General features: G+C 37.8%; 1 protein-coding gene and 1 long non-coding RNA gene across 6 annotated transcripts in view; one reads left to right on the top strand and one right to left on the bottom strand.

Annotated features, from left to right (window-relative positions):
• Nucleotides 1-44: 44 nt before the first annotated feature.
• Nucleotides 45-18,982, top strand: part of LOC107501713 — a 44,903-nt gene continuing 25,965 nt past the window's right edge. For 4 of the 5 annotated variants that reach the window (XR_004951354.1, XR_001594856.2, XR_004951352.1 and 1 more), the window contains exons 1-4: nucleotides 45-158; nucleotides 1,392-1,512; nucleotides 12,605-12,740; nucleotides 12,866-13,016. This is a non-coding gene — a long non-coding RNA (uncharacterized LOC107501713). Of the gene's footprint in view, nucleotides 159-1,391; nucleotides 1,513-12,591; nucleotides 12,741-12,865; nucleotides 13,017-18,982 lie in introns of all 5 variants that reach the window. The other variant, XR_004951355.1, reaches the window with a different exon arrangement.
• Nucleotides 3,567-18,982, bottom strand: part of EFCAB3 (EF-hand calcium binding domain 3) — a 112,770-nt gene continuing 97,354 nt past the window's right edge. Inside the window, exons 43-49 of the mRNA XM_016128035.2 lie at nucleotides 16,408-16,551; nucleotides 15,298-15,369; nucleotides 13,851-13,971; nucleotides 10,076-10,269; nucleotides 9,549-9,733; nucleotides 6,360-6,482; nucleotides 3,567-4,112 (exon numbers count right to left, since the gene is read on the bottom strand). Coding sequence (XP_015983521.2) covers nucleotides 3,786-4,112; nucleotides 6,360-6,482; nucleotides 9,549-9,733; nucleotides 10,076-10,269; nucleotides 13,851-13,971; nucleotides 15,298-15,369; nucleotides 16,408-16,551 — 1,166 coding nt within the window. The 3' untranslated portion in view covers nucleotides 3,567-3,785. The remainder of the gene's footprint in view (nucleotides 4,113-6,359; nucleotides 6,483-9,548; nucleotides 9,734-10,075; nucleotides 10,270-13,850; nucleotides 13,972-15,297; nucleotides 15,370-16,407; nucleotides 16,552-18,982) is intronic.

Genomic DNA, 18,982 nt, shown 5'->3' with positions numbered 1-18,982 from the left:
CGGGGCGGCGCAGGCTACCAGTGTCAGTGTGGGGCGCCGTCGGGTGGGGCGGGTCCTGAGCTGAGAAGGGGTCTCTGGGGAAGGGGAACACGTCGGCGGAATTTCGCCCCGGAGTCACTTCTCCCTGAGGAGGCACTCACTGGTGGGCATGCACGCCGGTGAGAAAGTGGGAGACCTTCCATTTGAACCTTCTTTCAATAGTGTTTTCCTGTGTAAAAACGGGAAAACTCTTGAGTCTCTTTAAAAATTAAGGATACCTAGCTCCACTGTAGAGCCGAAGGCTAGAAGAATTAAGGAAGATAGCACGCAGAGTGAAGAAATAGGGCAATTTTCCAGTTTCTTTAGTTAGCTTTTCATAGTGGGGAAAGCTATGTAATATACATTTTATGATATATATAGACATACATGTATGTGTATGTCTATATATCTGTGTATATCCACACTTTTTCTGGGGTGAGGATACGAAATGAATTACAAGGACATAGTTTACCCATCAGATCAAATGGGATAACAAAGGCTAAGTTTTAAAAAAGTTTATAACCATTTACTTTTTAAAATTATTCATACCTGAACTCCTTTGCACAGTCAAAATTGTAACACACACACAGTTTGTTATATTAATACATTTCAGTTTTACATTTATAATTTCAATAATTATTACAATGATTCTTACAATAATCTAGAACTAAGTATACTTTTAACATAAAGTAAGGTTGGTTGAGAAGACTTCCAGAAGGGTGATGACTACTATTTGGAAGAAGAGAAGAAAAGGGTTAATTAAGTATTTGAATAGTGCAATACTAGACTTAGCACACTGATAACCAGTGTTAATTTACTCTACTGCAGATTCTTTCTGTATGCAAAACTAAGGGGAGTAATGAGATTCTATACCCTTCCTAAGAAACGCGAGCAACCCCCAAATATTCTCTACTCACAAAGAATAATACATGAGCGAATCAAAAAGAGCGAAGAACTTGTACTTTACTTGATGACAAAATACTTTTGCCATTGTCATGATCTTTTGAAATATTTGAACAAAACCACCTTTCCAAATAATATGAGGATTTTAACTTTTATCAAGGCCAGCTGCTTGCAGAATGATGGTTGATTTATATTTATTGTTAGCATCTTGTTCTCTCATTTACAGGTTTTTTTTTTTCCTTCCCACACCAAAAGCTGTTAGTGCTCCCAATCAATAGTCCCACTGCTATTTTCTTGTAAAGAGCACGCTCTATCTTCACTTGAAGTTACTTACACAGTTGCAAGAGAGTCATGTAAAATGTCAAACAACTTGGACCTTATTTATGAACTGTGCTAAAGCATCCTAAAAGTAACTTTGACATAATTACTTTGGTTGACCTGTACAACTCACTTTTCTTCATTTTTTAAAGCACCTAAAATAATTTTTCGGAAGAAATTTGGAAGACGTGACTGTGGGTCCTCTGTATTACCAGATTTTACAGCGGACTTCAGCCGCACTGCGGTTCAGAGGAGCTAAGGGTCCCTCTGCTGGTGAGTAGTGAGAACTCTTCTAGCTCACTGGGTGGCATGGGTTCAAAGCAAGTAAAAGGTTAAGAACTCTCAGTCTGGATTATTATTGCGTTAGGTGTCAACCTGGGACAGGGGTAGTTAATTGCTTTTCTTTCAGTTCCAATCATTGGAAATTCTGGTTGGTGTAAGCTTGTGCTCTGGAACTGAAGGGCTAAGGAAGGCACCCTGGTGTCCTAATTTGCTCTCCTTAAGGTTTCACAGAATCTGGACAGCATTTGTAGCAGCCCTAGACAATTGAATAAGCTGGTTTAACAACGTTAATTTTAAAAGTTTTTCTGTTTTTTTTTTCATTGGAAAATAAGTGTTTATTGTAGAACATTTAGAAGATATAGGTAAGACAAAAGAAAATACCCCATCCTAATCTTAATTTAACCCATTAAACTTTGGTTTATATCCTTTCGGTGCTTTTTCTAATTTATTCATAGAAATAACTTTTAAGTTATTTTCCGAACAAACTGCTTTGTGCCCTCCCTTTTACAGCTTCACTGAGGTATAATTTACACACAGTTCATCCACTGTAAGTATACAGTTCGATGAGTTTTCATAAAAATCTGTGTTTGTGCAACCATGATCATACTTAAAGTTTTAGAATTAATCCATAAAGTTCTCTAATACCTCTTAGCAGCTGTAGCCTGCTTTAAAACTTAATAGCTTGTGAATATCATTCTTTTGTTTGAAATATTTCACGTCATTTTAATGACTTTTTTGTATAGCTGTATCTTGATTTATTGGACATTTAGGCTATTTTAAGTCTCTTAAAAATTCAGCATGATAAACATCCTTATAACGAAATCATTTTGTACATTCATGATTTTTTTTTTTGGAATAATTTCTAGAAGTGGAAGTGCTGAGTCAATGGTTATAATTAGCTCCATTACTAAGCTCTGTGAGGTCAGGGCATTTTATCTGTTTGTTCACCGTTGTATATCTAGATCTTAGAACAGGGTTCAGCACACAGTATGCAACTCAATAAACAATTGGTGAATGAATGGCTGCATATCTGTTTCTATATGGTATTCCATCAGAGAGATGCCAATTTATACTGTTACTAATTTTGTGACAATTTATTAGAAAGAATTTATTACTGTACATTTTTATTACTCTCCTAGATTTCCAGAACAGATCTACATAAAAATATTCTGTTTTATTACCACAATGATCCAAGAGAATACTCTAGGAATTCTAATATTTTGGCATCCAAATTATATCTCTTAGATTGCCTGTTACACTAGCAGCCATCTTTCCCTCCACCAACAACAAAAAAAATCTCTTGTCAAACCATAAATCTTGTTTTTTGGTCAGAAAACATGGTCACTTATTTATAAAGTTAGTTCTTTTCCCTAACATCATAATATTAGAAGTGGCGAATATATTCAGAGGGTTTAGAATAGTCAATGTAACACAAAATTACTTCAAGACTGTTTCCTTCAACAGTTTTGGGAACCTTCACTATCTTCATGACTTTTTTCCTGGAATGTTATAATTTTACATAATAAGCCACTCTCCCCATCAATATGGGACATGTCATTTCCTTTTTCTAAAAAGAAAAAAATGTAGTGAGTGATATGTTCTTAAACAATTAAAATAGTAAGTTTTATGTATATTTTTCCACACTAAAACAATTATAACCCCCAAAATTATAATATAGTTATACATGTGATTCTTTATTAAATGTGTTAAAGAACTACAACAACAAGTGTAACGGATGAGATCAGCTATTTTTAAGAGTATTGCAAGAGAATAGTCTGAAGATGTGTGGCTAAGGAGCCTTAGAACACCCAAATTAAATCAAGATTCCCTGAGGGATGGTATCATTCCTTGAAACTGAAGGTAATTGTTATTCGCTGCCTTTGGCCACTTTCACAAATAATAAAAAATCTAATGCCACTCACAGTCACATCGACCCAGATGCTTATTGCTGGGAGGGCCTGTAGGAGCTCAAAAGGGCAGCCCTGCGTCTGATAAGTGCCTGCTTTCAGCGTTTCTTCTGCCCAGGCAGTTTTGAGCCAGGTGGGGGCAGCAGAGTACAGCTGGTTGCTAGGGAAATAACAGAATGGCCTCTACTGGTAAGAACAAGGAAACCGGATTACGACTTAAACTTTTTTACTGGTCAGAATTCAAAAGATGTCAATATTTCTAGTTGCTAAGAATGTACTAGACAAAAGGAGGAAACCATAATTTCGATATCTGTGAAAAAGTAGTTTGCAACGAGCTGCTTAGAAAATGTAGAAATTTCATTGTTGAAATCCTTTGAAACCATTTCGCTGTCTTTTTCTTCTTGTCTCTATTTCACACTCACTGATATCCGAAGAGGAAGAGAATGAAGGATTGTGAAAGGAATTTCTATGCATGTAGGCATCATATAACCTTAATTCCTTTGGAGAAAGTAATTCTTGGCATACATTCCAGGACCATGTATAAGTAGAAAAGGTGTCATAAAATGACTCATTTTTAGTATCTATTCCAATCAAATCCCCTCGGATCTTCCGCCAGAGGTTTAGCATTTCTTTCCGGTGCTCAAGGGCAATTCCTAAGTTATAGGTATCTGTAGCTCTCTTCACCTGCAGTGAAAGAGCAGAAGTTTACAGTAATTACCTTAAAATGTCTTCGATTTGTGGACTACAATTCTAGACACCCCAAGAGTTATGTTCCCAGGTTACTTGAAAATAACCAAGTTTATACATTGGGTAGTGACTCTTGAGGACATGTGAGTTAGGAGTTGATTAACAATGAAAATATATTACTTTGGAATAACGAGATTATAAAAACACAATGGACTAAAACAAAGAGGAAATGTGGGATAGAGATCAGCTCTGGATATAATAGGAATGCCAAGGATGGCTCTTAGTCCAGCCTAAGGAAGGGAAGAAGATGATGCTGAGCTGAGTAGGTCCTCAAGGATTTGGTAAAATTGAGGGAGTGCATGGTGATGGGAAGGTGTTCCAGGGGGAGGGTACAGCATAAGCACAGGCTCAAAGTCAATAAATATCCTGGAGTTGGTGGTGGTGGTGGTGGGGGTGTACAGCACTTTGATATTGCTAAAGTGTCAAGTTAAAAATGGGGGGAAATGATGAAAGCAAGGGAGACAAAGCATTGTCTGCTGTAATCAGGCCCTTAGACTTGGTCTCAGTGAGGCTGGGGAGAGCCTTTTCCTCAGTGGAAATCATGGTATAAGTGAGCCACTGTTAATGACAGAAGAGAGATAAATCGCTCAGTTGCATGGAACAGAAAATACAGTTGAAAAATCCTGTCGTCATTGAGAAGGAAGCATTCTTAAGCAGGACAATGACATAATTAGGTCTTCATGTTAGATCATTAGCAGCTGTGTGTAGGATGGGTGGATGGGACAGCTACAAGGTAAGGATACAAGGTTGGCAGTTGTTGTCCAGGCTAGACCCAAAGAAAGCCTCAGTTAAGGCAGTAGTGATAGAATGGAACGAAGAGGACAGATATGAAGAGTCTTTAGGAGAATGAGAGTAGCCAGATTTGGTGATTGGTAGATGTAAGGAGTGAAGAAAATGTGTAAGTTTAGGATGGCCTCTGGCCTTCTAGTTTCAGTGACTGGGTAGATAGTGGTATCAACTGAGATACAGCTTCTTAGCCCTTGGGGACAGCTGGTGCGCTAGGCTGGAAGCCTCAGGATATAAGTAGTCTCCATTTAATCCAATGTGAAGATACGCCTTGATGAAATGGAAGATGGGAGCCCATTCCTTAGCATTCTTGTGTCATGCGGCACTGACCACCTGTAGCCCCACTTATAACTACTGCTCATTTCCTTCTCCATGTCTTCAACCCTTACTAAACTCACTGAGGGTAGGAATTGTATTTTTTCTCTGTGGTATCTCCTAATCCTAGAACTTTTGTTAACACTGGATAAATATTTACTGAACAAATGAGTGTATGAGTGTATATGAGAAGAACAGTAGGATGAGACTACAAAACTAGAAAATATCAAGACTGAAGGAATGAACATTCAGGAAAGAGAAGAGAGAGGAAAGAACATAGAGCTACAAAGAGAATTGAAGATGCAATATTGTAAAGGCCAAGGAGGTATCAAATGTCGACGAGAACGTGATCGTTAGTGTCAAATGCAGAAGGGAGGTGACATAAAATAAATACACCCCAATCTGTTAAGTACAAAAGTTGCTAAGAAGTCAGGACACAAAGGTAGACAGGCAGCATAGAATTTTAGTTAAAAGTGTGGATTCTGGAGGCATACTGCCCATGTTTATAATTCTGGCTCTGTTACTTCCTAGCTGTGTGCCTTTGGGCAAGTCACTTAACCTCTCTATGCATATCTGTAAAATGATAAGGAATGATAACAGTGCCTATTTCCAGGGATTGTTGTGATAAGTCCGATGATCAATGAATTAGTACTTGTAGAGCACTTGTAGAGCACAGTGCCTGGCACCTAGGAAGCTCACTTAAACCATTATTATTATTAATTTTTTGGCTGGTATAATAAAGATGCTTTCACTCATCATGATTGCCTGAGTGTACCCCTCACTGTGACTGTCAGTTTAGTACCTTAACTAGTTGCTATTTCCAGCATGAAACAAATGAATGTCTCAGAAATAATGCTGGGTATGGCTCTCTGTAGGTGATTAGCAGGATGAATTATTATAGTTAACATTTGAGTCTATTTGCTTATACAGCAAGAAACGTCATTACAATGGGTAAAAATGATTTTGTCTTATTTTAAAGACAGAGAGCAAGGGAAAAAACCCTTGGTGTTATGGTTGTACCACTGAAATAGGAAATATTATTTTCAGTGCTCTCTGGGAAGGCCTTCGACAGTGAGTACTCACGTGCGGTTTGATAGTGGCTGCTTCAGTCACTGTCCAGTTTTGCTTTTTCTTGAGTATTTGGTCAATGGCGAGGATTTCAGGTGGATAGGATGAGGCAGGGTAGATAGGCTTTATATTTGCTGCCTTTATGCATATTTAAGAAAGACGAGTGATACATTTTAGTTTGAATTATACAACAAAGACAATAAACAGAAGTATATCATATTGTGAAAGCATTTGTATATTATTTATAAGGTTATTACTAATCTACTTGTCAGTTGTTTGGGGGCACCTGGTATTGTCTCATGTGTAAATGGGCAGTTAGCCAATTCTCTTTCATAATGATGAAGCCTACTTAGAAGTATAGACTGGAGGATGGTTTATGTGTGGAATGGAGATGGATGGTAGAGAGGAGCCAAATCCCTCCTCACCCAAGCTTCCAAAATCATCGCAAAGCACTGAAAATGAGTGTGCCCTCCAGAGTAAAACCTATAGTACTTCCAGACTTCTCATGGGAACCAGCCATCTGTTTTCCCTGTTTCTGGGCTGCTGAACAATGCTGATGGAAATTGTGTAAATATGATGATTGCTTTCTTTCAAAATGTTTATTACCTAATTTCATCCAGGTCCTCAGTATCATTTGACATTACTTTTTAAAAAATATTTAAAAAATATTTTCAATTACACTTGATACACAATGTTATATTAGTTTCAGGTGTACAATGTAGTGAGTAGACATTTATATGCCTTATAAAGTTATAGCCCCGTTAATAAGTCTAGTACCCATTGGACACCATACATAATGACATTACTTTTCTTCATTCACTGTTAACTCTCTTACAGTCATCATAGTGACTGCTTGAAAACCAGACCTTCCAATGCCTTCAGCTAATGATCTTGTCATTTGAAGGTTATGTAATATGAATTCCTTTAACTCTTCTTTTTACTTTAGGATTTCTCTACCCTTTAACTGATTTTTAGCTCCTTTCCTCTTATATGTGTTTTTCTTAATTTTCAAAGCCAAAGTATCTCCCTGTATCTTTATTTATTTGCTTCCTGGTCCTTATGCCTTCAATTTTCCTCTTTCCAGGGCCAACTTCATGGGTGTGTGACCAATGCAATTACACAGGACCATGAACTTAGAAGGGCCCTGAATTTGGTTTAATATTCCTCTGTTGCTGTCTTTATGTACCTAATTATTTCTGGGCAAGTGGCCTACATTTTCATTTTGCACTGGGCCCTACAAATTATGTAGTCAGTACTGCTCTTTTCCTATTCAGTTTCTCTTTTCCTTAAGCAGAGTGGTTTCCAGCTTTGGCATGTTGGCACTTCAAAAATACTGAGGCCTGGGCCCCATTCTTAAAGACCTGATTTAATTGGATATGGTTGTGGCCTAGGCGTGAGGTTGTTTTTAAAAGCACTCCTGTGATGATCCTAGTATGCAGCCATGATTGAGAACCACAGCTCTAAGGGTCCTTCCTCCTGGCTACAAGTGTGCTCAAGTTGCCCATCCTGAAACATTTTTTTCTAGATTCTGATTCTACATCAAGCTATAATTCCACATTTCTCTTCCTTAACAGTTAAGTTTTTTGTAAGAGGAGTTGATTTCCTTTTTTTTTTTTTGTCTGCTTTATTAGTTTCCGGAGATGCATGATAAAAATCACCCACTGTGATTCTGGATTTGCCTATTTATTTAGCAATTATCCTTACATGTGTAAAAATGAGACATATTAAGGCATGCATAATACCTTAAAAAGGTCTCAAGTTAATTCTTGTAATTTTGTTCATTTGTTAATTATCACCTTATCTGTTAATTTGCTAGTTGCCCACAGGTTCAGAATAGTTATATCTTCCCGATGAGTTTTAAAAATCTTTAAATAGCATCTTTATTTTTAGTTTTCCTTAGATTTTGCTTTTCCCATACTAATATATCGATTCCAGCTTATTTTGATCTGTATTTGCCTAATACATCTTTTTCTCTTTACCTTTAAGCTTTCTGTGCCATATTTTAGGTGTTTCTCCCTTAAAGAACATATATCTAAATATCAAAATCCTTACATTTTAGTTGGAGAGATTGACAAAAAAACAGGTAAGCATCCCAGGTGGAGGGTTCAATGTTGGGAAATAAATTTAAAAAGGAATAACTATCCTCTATTTCCGTTTTGTCAGTGACATTTGCATGTGGGTTTGACTTCATCTGGAGAGATAAAGACAAAGTCTTAACTTGTAATCATTTATGATTGTGATAACTACCCTTTTAATTTTTTTTAAATTTTATTGTGGTAAGAACTCTTAATAGGATATCTACACTCTTAACAACTTTTTTAGTGTACAGTACAGCATTGTTAACTATATACACAATGTTGTATAGCAGATCTCTAGGACTTATTCACCTGCATAATTGAGACTTTATGCCCATTGGTTAGCAATTCCCCATTTTTTCTCTCTTCTTCAGCATCTGGAACTCTTAAACCCTAGAGGGACATTTAGGGATTTCCTAGTGATGTGAATAACACATGGACCTCTGGAACCCAGACATTCCCCACAGAATCTTGATCTTGTTTCTCAGGCTGGGAGGACTGTGACAAACCTGGGGTAAGGCCAGAGCTTCCTGAGAGATATCTGGAAACTAGGGCCTGAGACCTTAAAACTCATGATGATAAAGAGTACCTTGGGAGGGGGGCAAATAGATTAGAGGCAACAGACCTCGAAGCAGGCCCAGAAGGTACATCTGGGACTATAAATGGGGTTCTAGTCCAAGGACAGAATGGCCTCTCCATCACAACATTGCTCCCCTGGACTGTGGACCTCGTCCTCTCATCCCAGGGCAACTGGCCCGACTACAACCTAGAACCAGTTGAAGGAGACCAAAATACAGCTTCTGGTCCCTGACCTGATGAGAGAGCAGTCAGAGGAAGGATCAGGGCTTTGTTGTTGTTGTTGTTGTTATTTTTAAGTCCTATATTCCCTACTCCCAACCCCAAGTTTAGGATTGTATTTGGGATTGTATTTTTCAGTAAGATTAACTATTTGTTGAAATTAAATCAAATATTTATACCTGGGCTTTAATTTAGGAATATGTCAATGGAATCTGGTTTGAAATATAATGATTGAAAATATTTGTCATTAAAAAGCATATTATTAGTTCTAAGTTAGAACTTAACCACCTAAATATTTAAATTAACTGATGCGACATAATCTAAATCTCACCTGTGTTTTCCAGTCTCTTTTTTGGAAGAAATAGTCCTCAAAGAAATTTAGAGGCTCCTTTCTCCTCAGCATTTCCAATTTCTGTATGTCTTTGAATGGCTTTCCCATCACCACCCCATCCACATTAGGAAACAATGGAAAGATAGGTATTTTTGAATATGGGTTATCTGAAGGAGGATTGCATCCTAAAAAGATAAAAAAATAGCATCGCAAATAATGTAAGAAGAAATTCACAGAAAAGACCTACAGTGGTGCCTGTTTTGCTCTATTCTTCTCCTCAGTGCCACGACCCTCTTTCTTCACTCTCTTCTGCCCATCCCCCACCTTCCAGACTCTCAGCTTCATCTAGGTGTCTAAGAATTCAGATAACATATACATTTGCTTTCAAATGATATCTGAGTGACAGAGACTAGACTTGGCATAGGCCGTGGTCCTGCTCTTACAGCACTTGGCCTCTAGTATTTATTTCTGACGAGTAATATACAAATAAATCCTTTACAACTGTAGGGAAAGGACAAATGACTTACTCCTGAGCGCTTCAAGAAATTTAAATATATCCTTTTCTGTCATTATTGCACTCCGGGCGGCATTAGCAAAGGCAGTGGTGCTTGAGATCAGAGGTGTGCACATGCTTGACCTAAATCTCCTTTTTCCATAATCCATAGCATAGGGATTCCACAATATTCCTGGGTTGGTATCCTGGAATTTTCTTCGGAAATAGCTAAAAACAACAACAAGTAATCCAGAATTGGATAAATAGTGCTGTAGTTCTACTGAAAAAGTGCCTGAGGGTTAGATAAATAGGAAAAAAAAGTCAAGTTGCAAGTTATATATGCTGAATATTTTAAATTTAATTTGTATATTTATTCACTATTACTTATTGAATGCCTGCTATGACATTTACAGAACACCTACTGATAGTTGCCACAGGCCACTTGACTATTTTATATATCTGGTTCCTGGGTTTTGCTTCCTTCTTTGTCCCCAAGACCTTCCAGTCTTGTTTAGGGAAATACCTACCTATTAATTATGATTATTGACAAACCTTTAGGTGGTACCAGCCTGAATATGAACATTAATCATGCCCACTATTATATTACTTTTTGTTGGGTTTTAAAATGCAATTTTTTTTTTAATTAAAAGAAATTATCACTGCAAAGAATTTGGAAAATTGAGAAAATTATAAAGAAGAAAATACTATCCACAGTAAATCACTATTGACTGCAATTCTTTGCAATCTTTGTGTGTGCATGTGTGCGAGTGCACATACATGTATGAATAGATCTAGGATATATGTTACTGTGCATTTTAGGTTATAAATTCTTTAAGGATGCAAAAAAAGAATAAGCATAACATGCTATATATGATGAGGGACTCTAATCCACAGTACAAATATTCCCAAAGGTATAAACGTCTGATTTAAAAACATGCGCCCCTTAAATATCAATGACAGATCAGATTCCTCACTGCTGCAGGAATGGTGCACTTCTCTTTGCAGCTGTGGTGGGGTTCTGGTTTCTCACTAAGGTGGAGGGACTTGTTTCTCATCACTCTGGTATAGTTGGGACTTCAGTACCAATGTGGAAGACCTTACTCCTCAGTGTGCTGGGCAGAGGAGGAATGTAGCTTCTTCCTGTCCCAAAGAACCAGATGCAAGACCTTGCTTCTCATTATTATGCATGCAGGTTTCTTTCTATTACAGCAACAAGAGGCTTCACTTCTCTCTGGGATGGTGACAGGCAACCTTTCTTTTCCTCTCAGGAAGAGGGAAAGAACTCATTCTAAATGTTGGGGCTGAAGCCCTGGTTAGGTAGGAGCTATGTTCATACTGTTCTGATTGGAGTCTGGCTTATAATCAGATATGTCCTTCCCTATCCTCGAACCTAACCATCCATACTGTTCTCACTCACCTCTGAAAATAATGTAATGCTCGTTTCTCTGAGTGTAATTTAATTCCTACCAGGTCCTTCAAGGTTCATCTTTCTTTTCCCTAAACATATTCTCTGCATACTCTAAGGCTTTAGGTGTGGTCCTCAAGCCAGTAGCACAAGGAAAGAACTTGTTAGAAGTACAAATTCTTGGGCCTCACACAAACCTACTGAATCAGAAACCCTGGGGCCCAGCAATATGGTTTAATACCCACTGTAGGTGTTCCTGATGCATGCTCAAGTTTGAGAACTGCTGCTCTGCAGTCTCCCCTTCCTCGAAACTCTGTTTGATGATTATATACCAGGTTATATTTATAACTAATGGTTTCCTTTCCTCTCTCCTTCTCTTCCTCCCCACCTCCCTCCCTCCTGTTTTCATCTTTTTTATTTTTATTTGTTTTACACCTACACCTCGTCTTCCTAGGTGGTCTCCTATCTAAGTACTAATCAGGCCCGACCCTGCTTAGCTTCTGAGATCAGACGGGATCGGGTGTCTTTAGAGTAGCATGGCTGTAGACACAGATTTTCTTTTAATATGTCTTGATTTTTGGATGTCTATTCATGTTTAAGAGAGTAAGCACTCTTTAAAGCTAAATGGAAGCTCTTTGGTGTGGTGGGTCCTATTGAGTGGCAACTTCACTGACAGGTAATTGGTTGGAAGTTTGTTTTATGAGGGGAACTTGTAACTGTGAATATCCATCAATTTCCCTGGAGAGGATTCTCTAATATTTTACCTGAGTGATATAGGTAGCACAAGGAAAGAACTTGTTAGAAGTACAAATTCTTGGGCCTCACACAAACCTACTGAATCAGAAACCCTGGGGCCCAGCATTGGGACCTAGGGAAGAGGAAGGTGGCTGGTGGGGGGTCTCACCATTTAGTAAGAGGACTTTCACGGAATCTCATTATTTTGATGATACCCTCATCTCCAGTTACATCTGATACCCCTGAGTCCAAACAATCTTTTGGTTTGGACTCAGGGGTATCAGGTACAGGTTGTACCTGAAGAGGTACAGTCTCTTCAGTGAGTTAATTGCCAGGGCAGTCACTTGGTTGTGTGGGGTTAGGGAGAGGAATCTAAGGGTCGACCTGCTTCTCATGCTATTTTTAAACAGTCTTTCTGTTTAGGGCTCCCACTGCACGCCCCACCTTCGGAGGATCCTGGTATCTCGATTCCTGAGCCTGCCAGTGTTATGCAATGAGAACTGGCTTCTTGAGTTTCTCCATCACAGGTTCAAGTTTCAGCTTCTGCTCTCACTAGCCAGTAAGCAGTCATCCATTTCCTTCTCAGCTTCCAAAACTATGTTGCTATGTCTTGTCAGCTGTTCTCCTTGTTTTTGTGGGTATTCCACCAAAAATACTTTTACTATTATTTTGGCATAATTTCAGAAAGGAGAAGAGGTAAAAACGTGCATTAGACAGAGGGAACAGCAAGTGCAAGGGCCTTGAGCGGGGAACACGTCTGGTATACTGGAGGAACAGCAAGGAGGTCAGTCTGGCTTGAGCACAGTAACAGGAGATGCTGTCACAGAGGTCAAAGGTAAGTGCAAATCACATAGAGGACCAATAACTCATGTAAAGACCTGGTTTGTACTCTGAGGGAAATGGGAGGGTGTTAAAGGTTTTGAACAGAGGAGTGACATGATCTGACAGTGTTTTAAAAGGATCATTGGCGCTGTAGGAGTCGATGAGTCAGCTAGACAGAGTGTTGAGTGGACTGTGTGGCAGGCAAGGCAGAAGATGGGAAACCAAAAAAAGCAAGTAGGGAGATGATCCAGGGAAAAGCTAATGTGTGTCAAGTGCGTACTCAGACCTTTGCACTTAGTAAATGGTCGAGAAATGGTATAATCAACTATAGGAATCCCTACCAAATTCTACCACTGTCCAGTCCAGGACCCACTTTTTCAGGAAACTTATAAATGGTCTCTGCCACTCATTTGACAATTAATTATGTCATATACTTTGTATTATTTCATTTCTGCATACTTATTTAGTGATCTACATATTAGGTTAGCTAGTATGGTAATTTCTGCATGAATGGGAGCATCTTGTTTTAAACTAGATATCTAAGCCCACCCAAAATCATCCTTGGAAAAGTGTCATCCCTCCAGGATTCTCTAGCGTAGGGTAGAAGAGGTTGAACTTTCTTAGCCATCTTAGGCCTTCAGGGGGCCCCAAGATGGTTTGAGGTCAGCCTTGCAATTTCAGAGCTAGACAGTACTGTGGAGATGAGGAAGAGAGTCTCGTGCGTGGCACTTGAGCATTTGCCCACGTACCTTCTTCTTTGTTTTGGAACAGACCCTGTGAAGTAGGATGTTAGTGAGAGGTTACTGCCTTGTTAATATCTTGCAATTTTTGCTCCTTTGTCACTTACCTTACTATTTCCATTATAGCCTTTTTGGGTAAGGCTGAAGTCTCTACAAGCTTTGATAGGATTTCAAACAATAGGATCCCTGGGTTGCCAGCTAAATCTAAACATGTCTTCTTTTCTGAAACTATGAAAGACAGAAAAGATTCAAAATGCCTTCTGAAAAAAAAATATATATATATAAAATAGTACTAAACTGACAGTATTTTTTATTGTATTTACAATACTGAGTCAAGAACTAGAGAATTATAGAAAAATATTCAAAATTTATTCTATTGTACAAAGGTAGAAAGGTCATTTTTATTACTGAACAGACAAAATAATCATGGAATTTAAAAAACAGTTTTAGTTCAATGACTTCTAAGTAAATATAGTAATACTTTTAACATAAACATGAATTGTATGTTAAAGACTACTGTCCTGTTATTCCAGTTAAAGGAGTTGATCAACGTATCTCTGGTTTGCAGGCAAACCCTTGTTACTACAGTGTTACTTGAAGTAGTAACTTCTGTTTATCCTAATAATAGTTCATAGCCTATGAATGCGTGAAACTTAAGAGATAGGAAACTGATCAGTGGATGCCAGATCTTGGGATCGGAGAGGAAATTCATTGCAAAGAGGCACGAACTTTTTGGTTGATGGAAATGTTCTATATCTCATGTGTGGTGGTGCCTAAATGTCTGTCAAAACTTATCAGACTCTATACCTAAAAAGTGAACATTTTACTGTATGATATTAGACCTTAAAAAACCTGACTTCAAAGTAAAGAAGTCCTCATATTTAAAAACCTAAAGCAAAACAAAACAAAACAAAACAAAAAAAACTATATACGGTATCTGGAATTTGAAATGTATTTATCCTAGATAATATACGAATAGGATTAGATTTTCCAAGCCAGCCCGTTAAACTCATAAACAAACCATTATAGGACTAATAAAGATATTTCAGGTTTTCCTTCACATCAATTATAACCTTATGTAAGAACAAGCCCTCTAACCTCCAGCACACTCTCCAGTCCTTACACAGAGGGTAGAAGCTTCATCAGGGTGAGAAAGATATTTTGGGGGAACAGTGAATTATCTACTCCAAGTTCGCATGAGAGAGAATATTTTTATTTTTCTAAAAAAAAATTTTTCTTTTGTAAAGGGAGTACCTCAAAGTAGCACATACACTTGGTGAAGAATTAAAATGACTAAATTTTTCTACACCACTGCCTGAGTGTTCTCATTAGAGACCAAAAAGTAGTATCTCCTGCAGGACCGGATGCATTTAAATTAAAATTCTAAAACTGTATCAATTTGCTTAGCAAATATTGTTTTGGAAAAGCAGTACAAAAGTTAATCATATTCCAGAGTACACAATCCTGATTTGTTTCTTGATTGGAGGCCTAAACGAATAATATTTACTATGTAATGAATACAACTGCCATCTATTCATTAATGTCTCTACTTACCCACAGTCTTCAGGAAGCGGTTCTTATCTGTCAGCACCTTTATAAAGTCTGAAAAATTCACCTTCCCATCTCCTGCAACAGAAATCTAAGGCTCAGAACAAGGATATAAGATATATTTAAATTATCAGATTATATGTTAAATGTAAAAATTAAAACACTGTGGATCATTCAATACTTAAAATCAGAGCATGTTAGGTCTGGAGATATGCTCAGGTAAGCACTGGGCTTCCTAAAGTGGTCTTAGCATCATTACACCAGTCACCCAGAGCCTGCAGAAGCAATGCTGGGGTGAAAACATCAAAAATGAGGCTCCTAGCCACTGCAGTCATATCCAGTCACTTCTTTCCTAGAGATCTGCCATTTTTATAAGGAATCCGCCCCTGTCTTCCCACTCCATACCATTAATATTTCTATTATTGTAACATAGTCAAGTTACACCCCATTTCCTCTATTATTCAAGGATAGTGAGTGCTATTAGAGTTGTGTGTGTGTTTCAATGAAAGAATAGGAAAATAGGGCATGGTTAATGGAAACAAGCGATGCCTTAGTTAACTGGTAACATTGACTCACATGGGGCACTGGCAGTTGGGTGGGGAGAGGTGAGAAGAGATAATATGTTGAACATATATTTTATACAACATACCAGTTTGGGCTGCTAATCTGTGTCAGTATATTCACAGAAAACATTATCTATATGCTTTAAAAATATCAACTAAAATGTTGTGGCATTTAAATTTCAATATAGGTGGGGTCTAATGATGGAAGGAAGGTTTGTACTAATTTGATTCACATAGAAACAAAGGGTTTGGATTTCCTTGGTGACACATCATTTTGTTATGTACATCATGACAGGTAATCTAAATTTGATATTGAAATGTGGCAGTCACTTTTAGTTTCCGCACAAGATTTTTCACAGAGTCTATTTTGTAGCATTAAAATGATTTCATAACTTGTACCCATACCTCACTGATATACTTAAACAGAAACATAAATATGTACTTCTGGCAAATAAGTGAGGTTTATTTCTCATGTTTATATAGTTCCTGAGGAAAAAGTATATATTCATAAAAAGATTTTATAAGAAAAATAATGATAAGTCAAAGTACTCACGATCAATATCAGCACATTTTAATTCATTATAGACATCATGTTTGGTAAGATTCATTCCCAGCCTGGCTAAAGTGCACATCATTCCATGTAAATCAATAGAGCCAGTTTTATCCTTGCTAAAGAAGTCATAGGCATGTTGGAAGGCTGAGGAAATGGAATTAAGTTAGTCAGGACAGTTATTTAAGAATAAATACATATTCTACTGGAACCAGGATCGAAAATACAAATGACTCGAGATCATGTTATGAAAAAGTATTGAGAAAAATATGAGTACTTAATAGACATTTCTTAAGGACAGTGTCCTTCCGTGAGATTTGAACTGGAATAAATTGGTGGAAACCCAAATATGTAGGTGAAATGACCTTTGAAAGATGTCTACACTTTAATTGTTGGAACCTGTGAACATATTACTTTACACGACAAAAAGGATTTTGCAGATGTAATTAAAATAGATTATCCTGGATTATCTGAGAGGACCCAATCTAATCACAGGGTCCCTTATGCATTTATAAGCAAGAGAGATGTGTCAGGAGAAGTGAGACAGAGTCAAAGCATGAGAAGGACTTGACCCACTGTTGATGGAGAGGGCAATCTGCTGTGGAGGGCAGACAGCTTTACGCGACTGAGAGAGGTTCCTGGCTGACAACCAGCAAGGAAATGGGGACCTCAGCTCTACAACCACAGGAACTGAATTCCAAACACCTGAACAAGCTTGGAAGCAGATTTGCCTCCAGAGGCTCCAGATAAGAGGCCAGGCTGGCCAACACCTTCATTTTAGCCTTAAGGCCTGGAGAAGAGGGACTAGGTAAGCCCATTTTCAGACCTATACAACTCCAGGGTCTTATGTTTTGTACAGACTCGAAGTTTTCTCAAAGAAATTCTCAAGGCATTAAGAATGGGACAAAAATTAACATATATTTTCAAAAAGTAGCAAATGAAGAAATAAACCAAGAACAATGTGTATGCCAAATGGCACCGGAATAAAACATTTCTTATTACATTCAAGTGTTAGCATCTCTGTGCCTTTTAATTGTGTCAAGGTTGACATCTTTCTCCCTTGATAAAAGGCAGGCCTTTCTAGGCCTGGAACCATCTCTGACTTGTTTCTATTTTTTTCCTAGTACTTCTAGCATGTTAATAGGCATTCATGCATCAGTGCAACTTAACAAATATTTATTGTACGTCTCTTATGTGCCAGGTGCTGCTCTAGGTGCTTAGGATAAATTAGTGCACTAAAACCCGCAAAGATTTCTGCTCTTATATGAATGTAATAAATAGGTAAATTAAATAACATGTTAGAAGGTGGTAAGTGCTACGGAAAAATGAAAGAGTAATGTAGGGTCAGGGGATTGAGAGTTTCAGGGATTGAGGGATAGGCTGCTTGTATTAAATGAGATTTAAGCCAAGACTTGAATAAAGTGAGGGAGTGGATATCTGGGAGGAGAGAGAGAAGAGCTAGAGCAAAGGCCTTAAGGAGGATGGATCTGGTAGGTTCCAGGAATAGCAAGGCTATGAGTGTGGCTGGAGTAGAATGAGTAAGGGGAGTAGGAGAAGTTAGAGAGGTAATGTGTGAGTAGGCATAGTTATGTTTTAAAATTTAAGTTTTATGTCAGATTGATTTTAAATATAGTTACAAAGAAACACAGAGAATTCCTGTAGATCCCTCACCCAGTTTTCCCTAATGTTAACATCTTACATTCCTATGGTTCGTCTGTTATATCTAAGAACCCAGTGGTGGTGTAGTACTATTAACTAAACTGCAGACAGTTTAGTTAATAGTACTAAAATCAGATTTCACTAGATTTTTCCTAATGCTCTTTTTCAGTTCCAGGATCCTATCCAGGATATCATAGTACATTTAGTTGTCATGTCTTTTTAACTTCTCTGTAACAGTGATTCAGACTTTCCTTGTTTTTGATGACTTTGGCAGTTTTGAGGAACATTATTCAGGTATTTTGTAGGAGTCCCTCAATGTGTCTTTTTTTTTTTTCCCGATGTTTTTCTCATGGTTAGCTTGAGATTATAGATTTGGGGGAGGAAGAACACAGAAGTGAAGTGCCATTCTCGCCCTTTATATCAAGGCTAAATACTATCAACATGACTTGTCACTGATGACGTTAACCACGATTACCTGGCCAAAGCAGTGTTTGTCAGGTTTCTCTACTGTGAAGTTACTTCCCTCCTTTTCCATATTCTACTTCTTGGAAGCAAGTCACTAAGAGAAGTCCAGACTAAGGGACAGAGGGCTTGGGAGCAGGGGAATTAAGCTCTACTTCCTGGAGGAGGTAACATCTACATACATTATTTGGAAATCTTTTGTAAGAGATCTGTCTCATCATTTTTTTATACCCAATCATTCATTTATTTTATCAGTATGGACTTAGAGATATTTATTTTATACTTTGAGTTACAATCCAATATTGTTTACTACTTATTTTTCTTGCTCAAATTGTTCTAGCTTTGGTGGTTGTGAGCTCTTTCCAGTTGGCTTCTTTATCCCTTTGACACGCTCCTGTCCTTTTGTTTTTTGAGTACTTTTTTACTTTCTGTCATTACAAGTTATCCCAGGTTCATC

This window comes from Rousettus aegyptiacus, unplaced genomic scaffold, assembly GCF_014176215.1.
Source record: "Rousettus aegyptiacus isolate mRouAeg1 unplaced genomic scaffold, mRouAeg1.p scaffold_m13_p_6, whole genome shotgun sequence".
NCBI classification, from domain to species: domain Eukaryota; kingdom Metazoa; phylum Chordata; class Mammalia; order Chiroptera; family Pteropodidae; genus Rousettus; species Rousettus aegyptiacus.
This window is presented reverse-complemented; position numbering and strand designations above follow the sequence as displayed.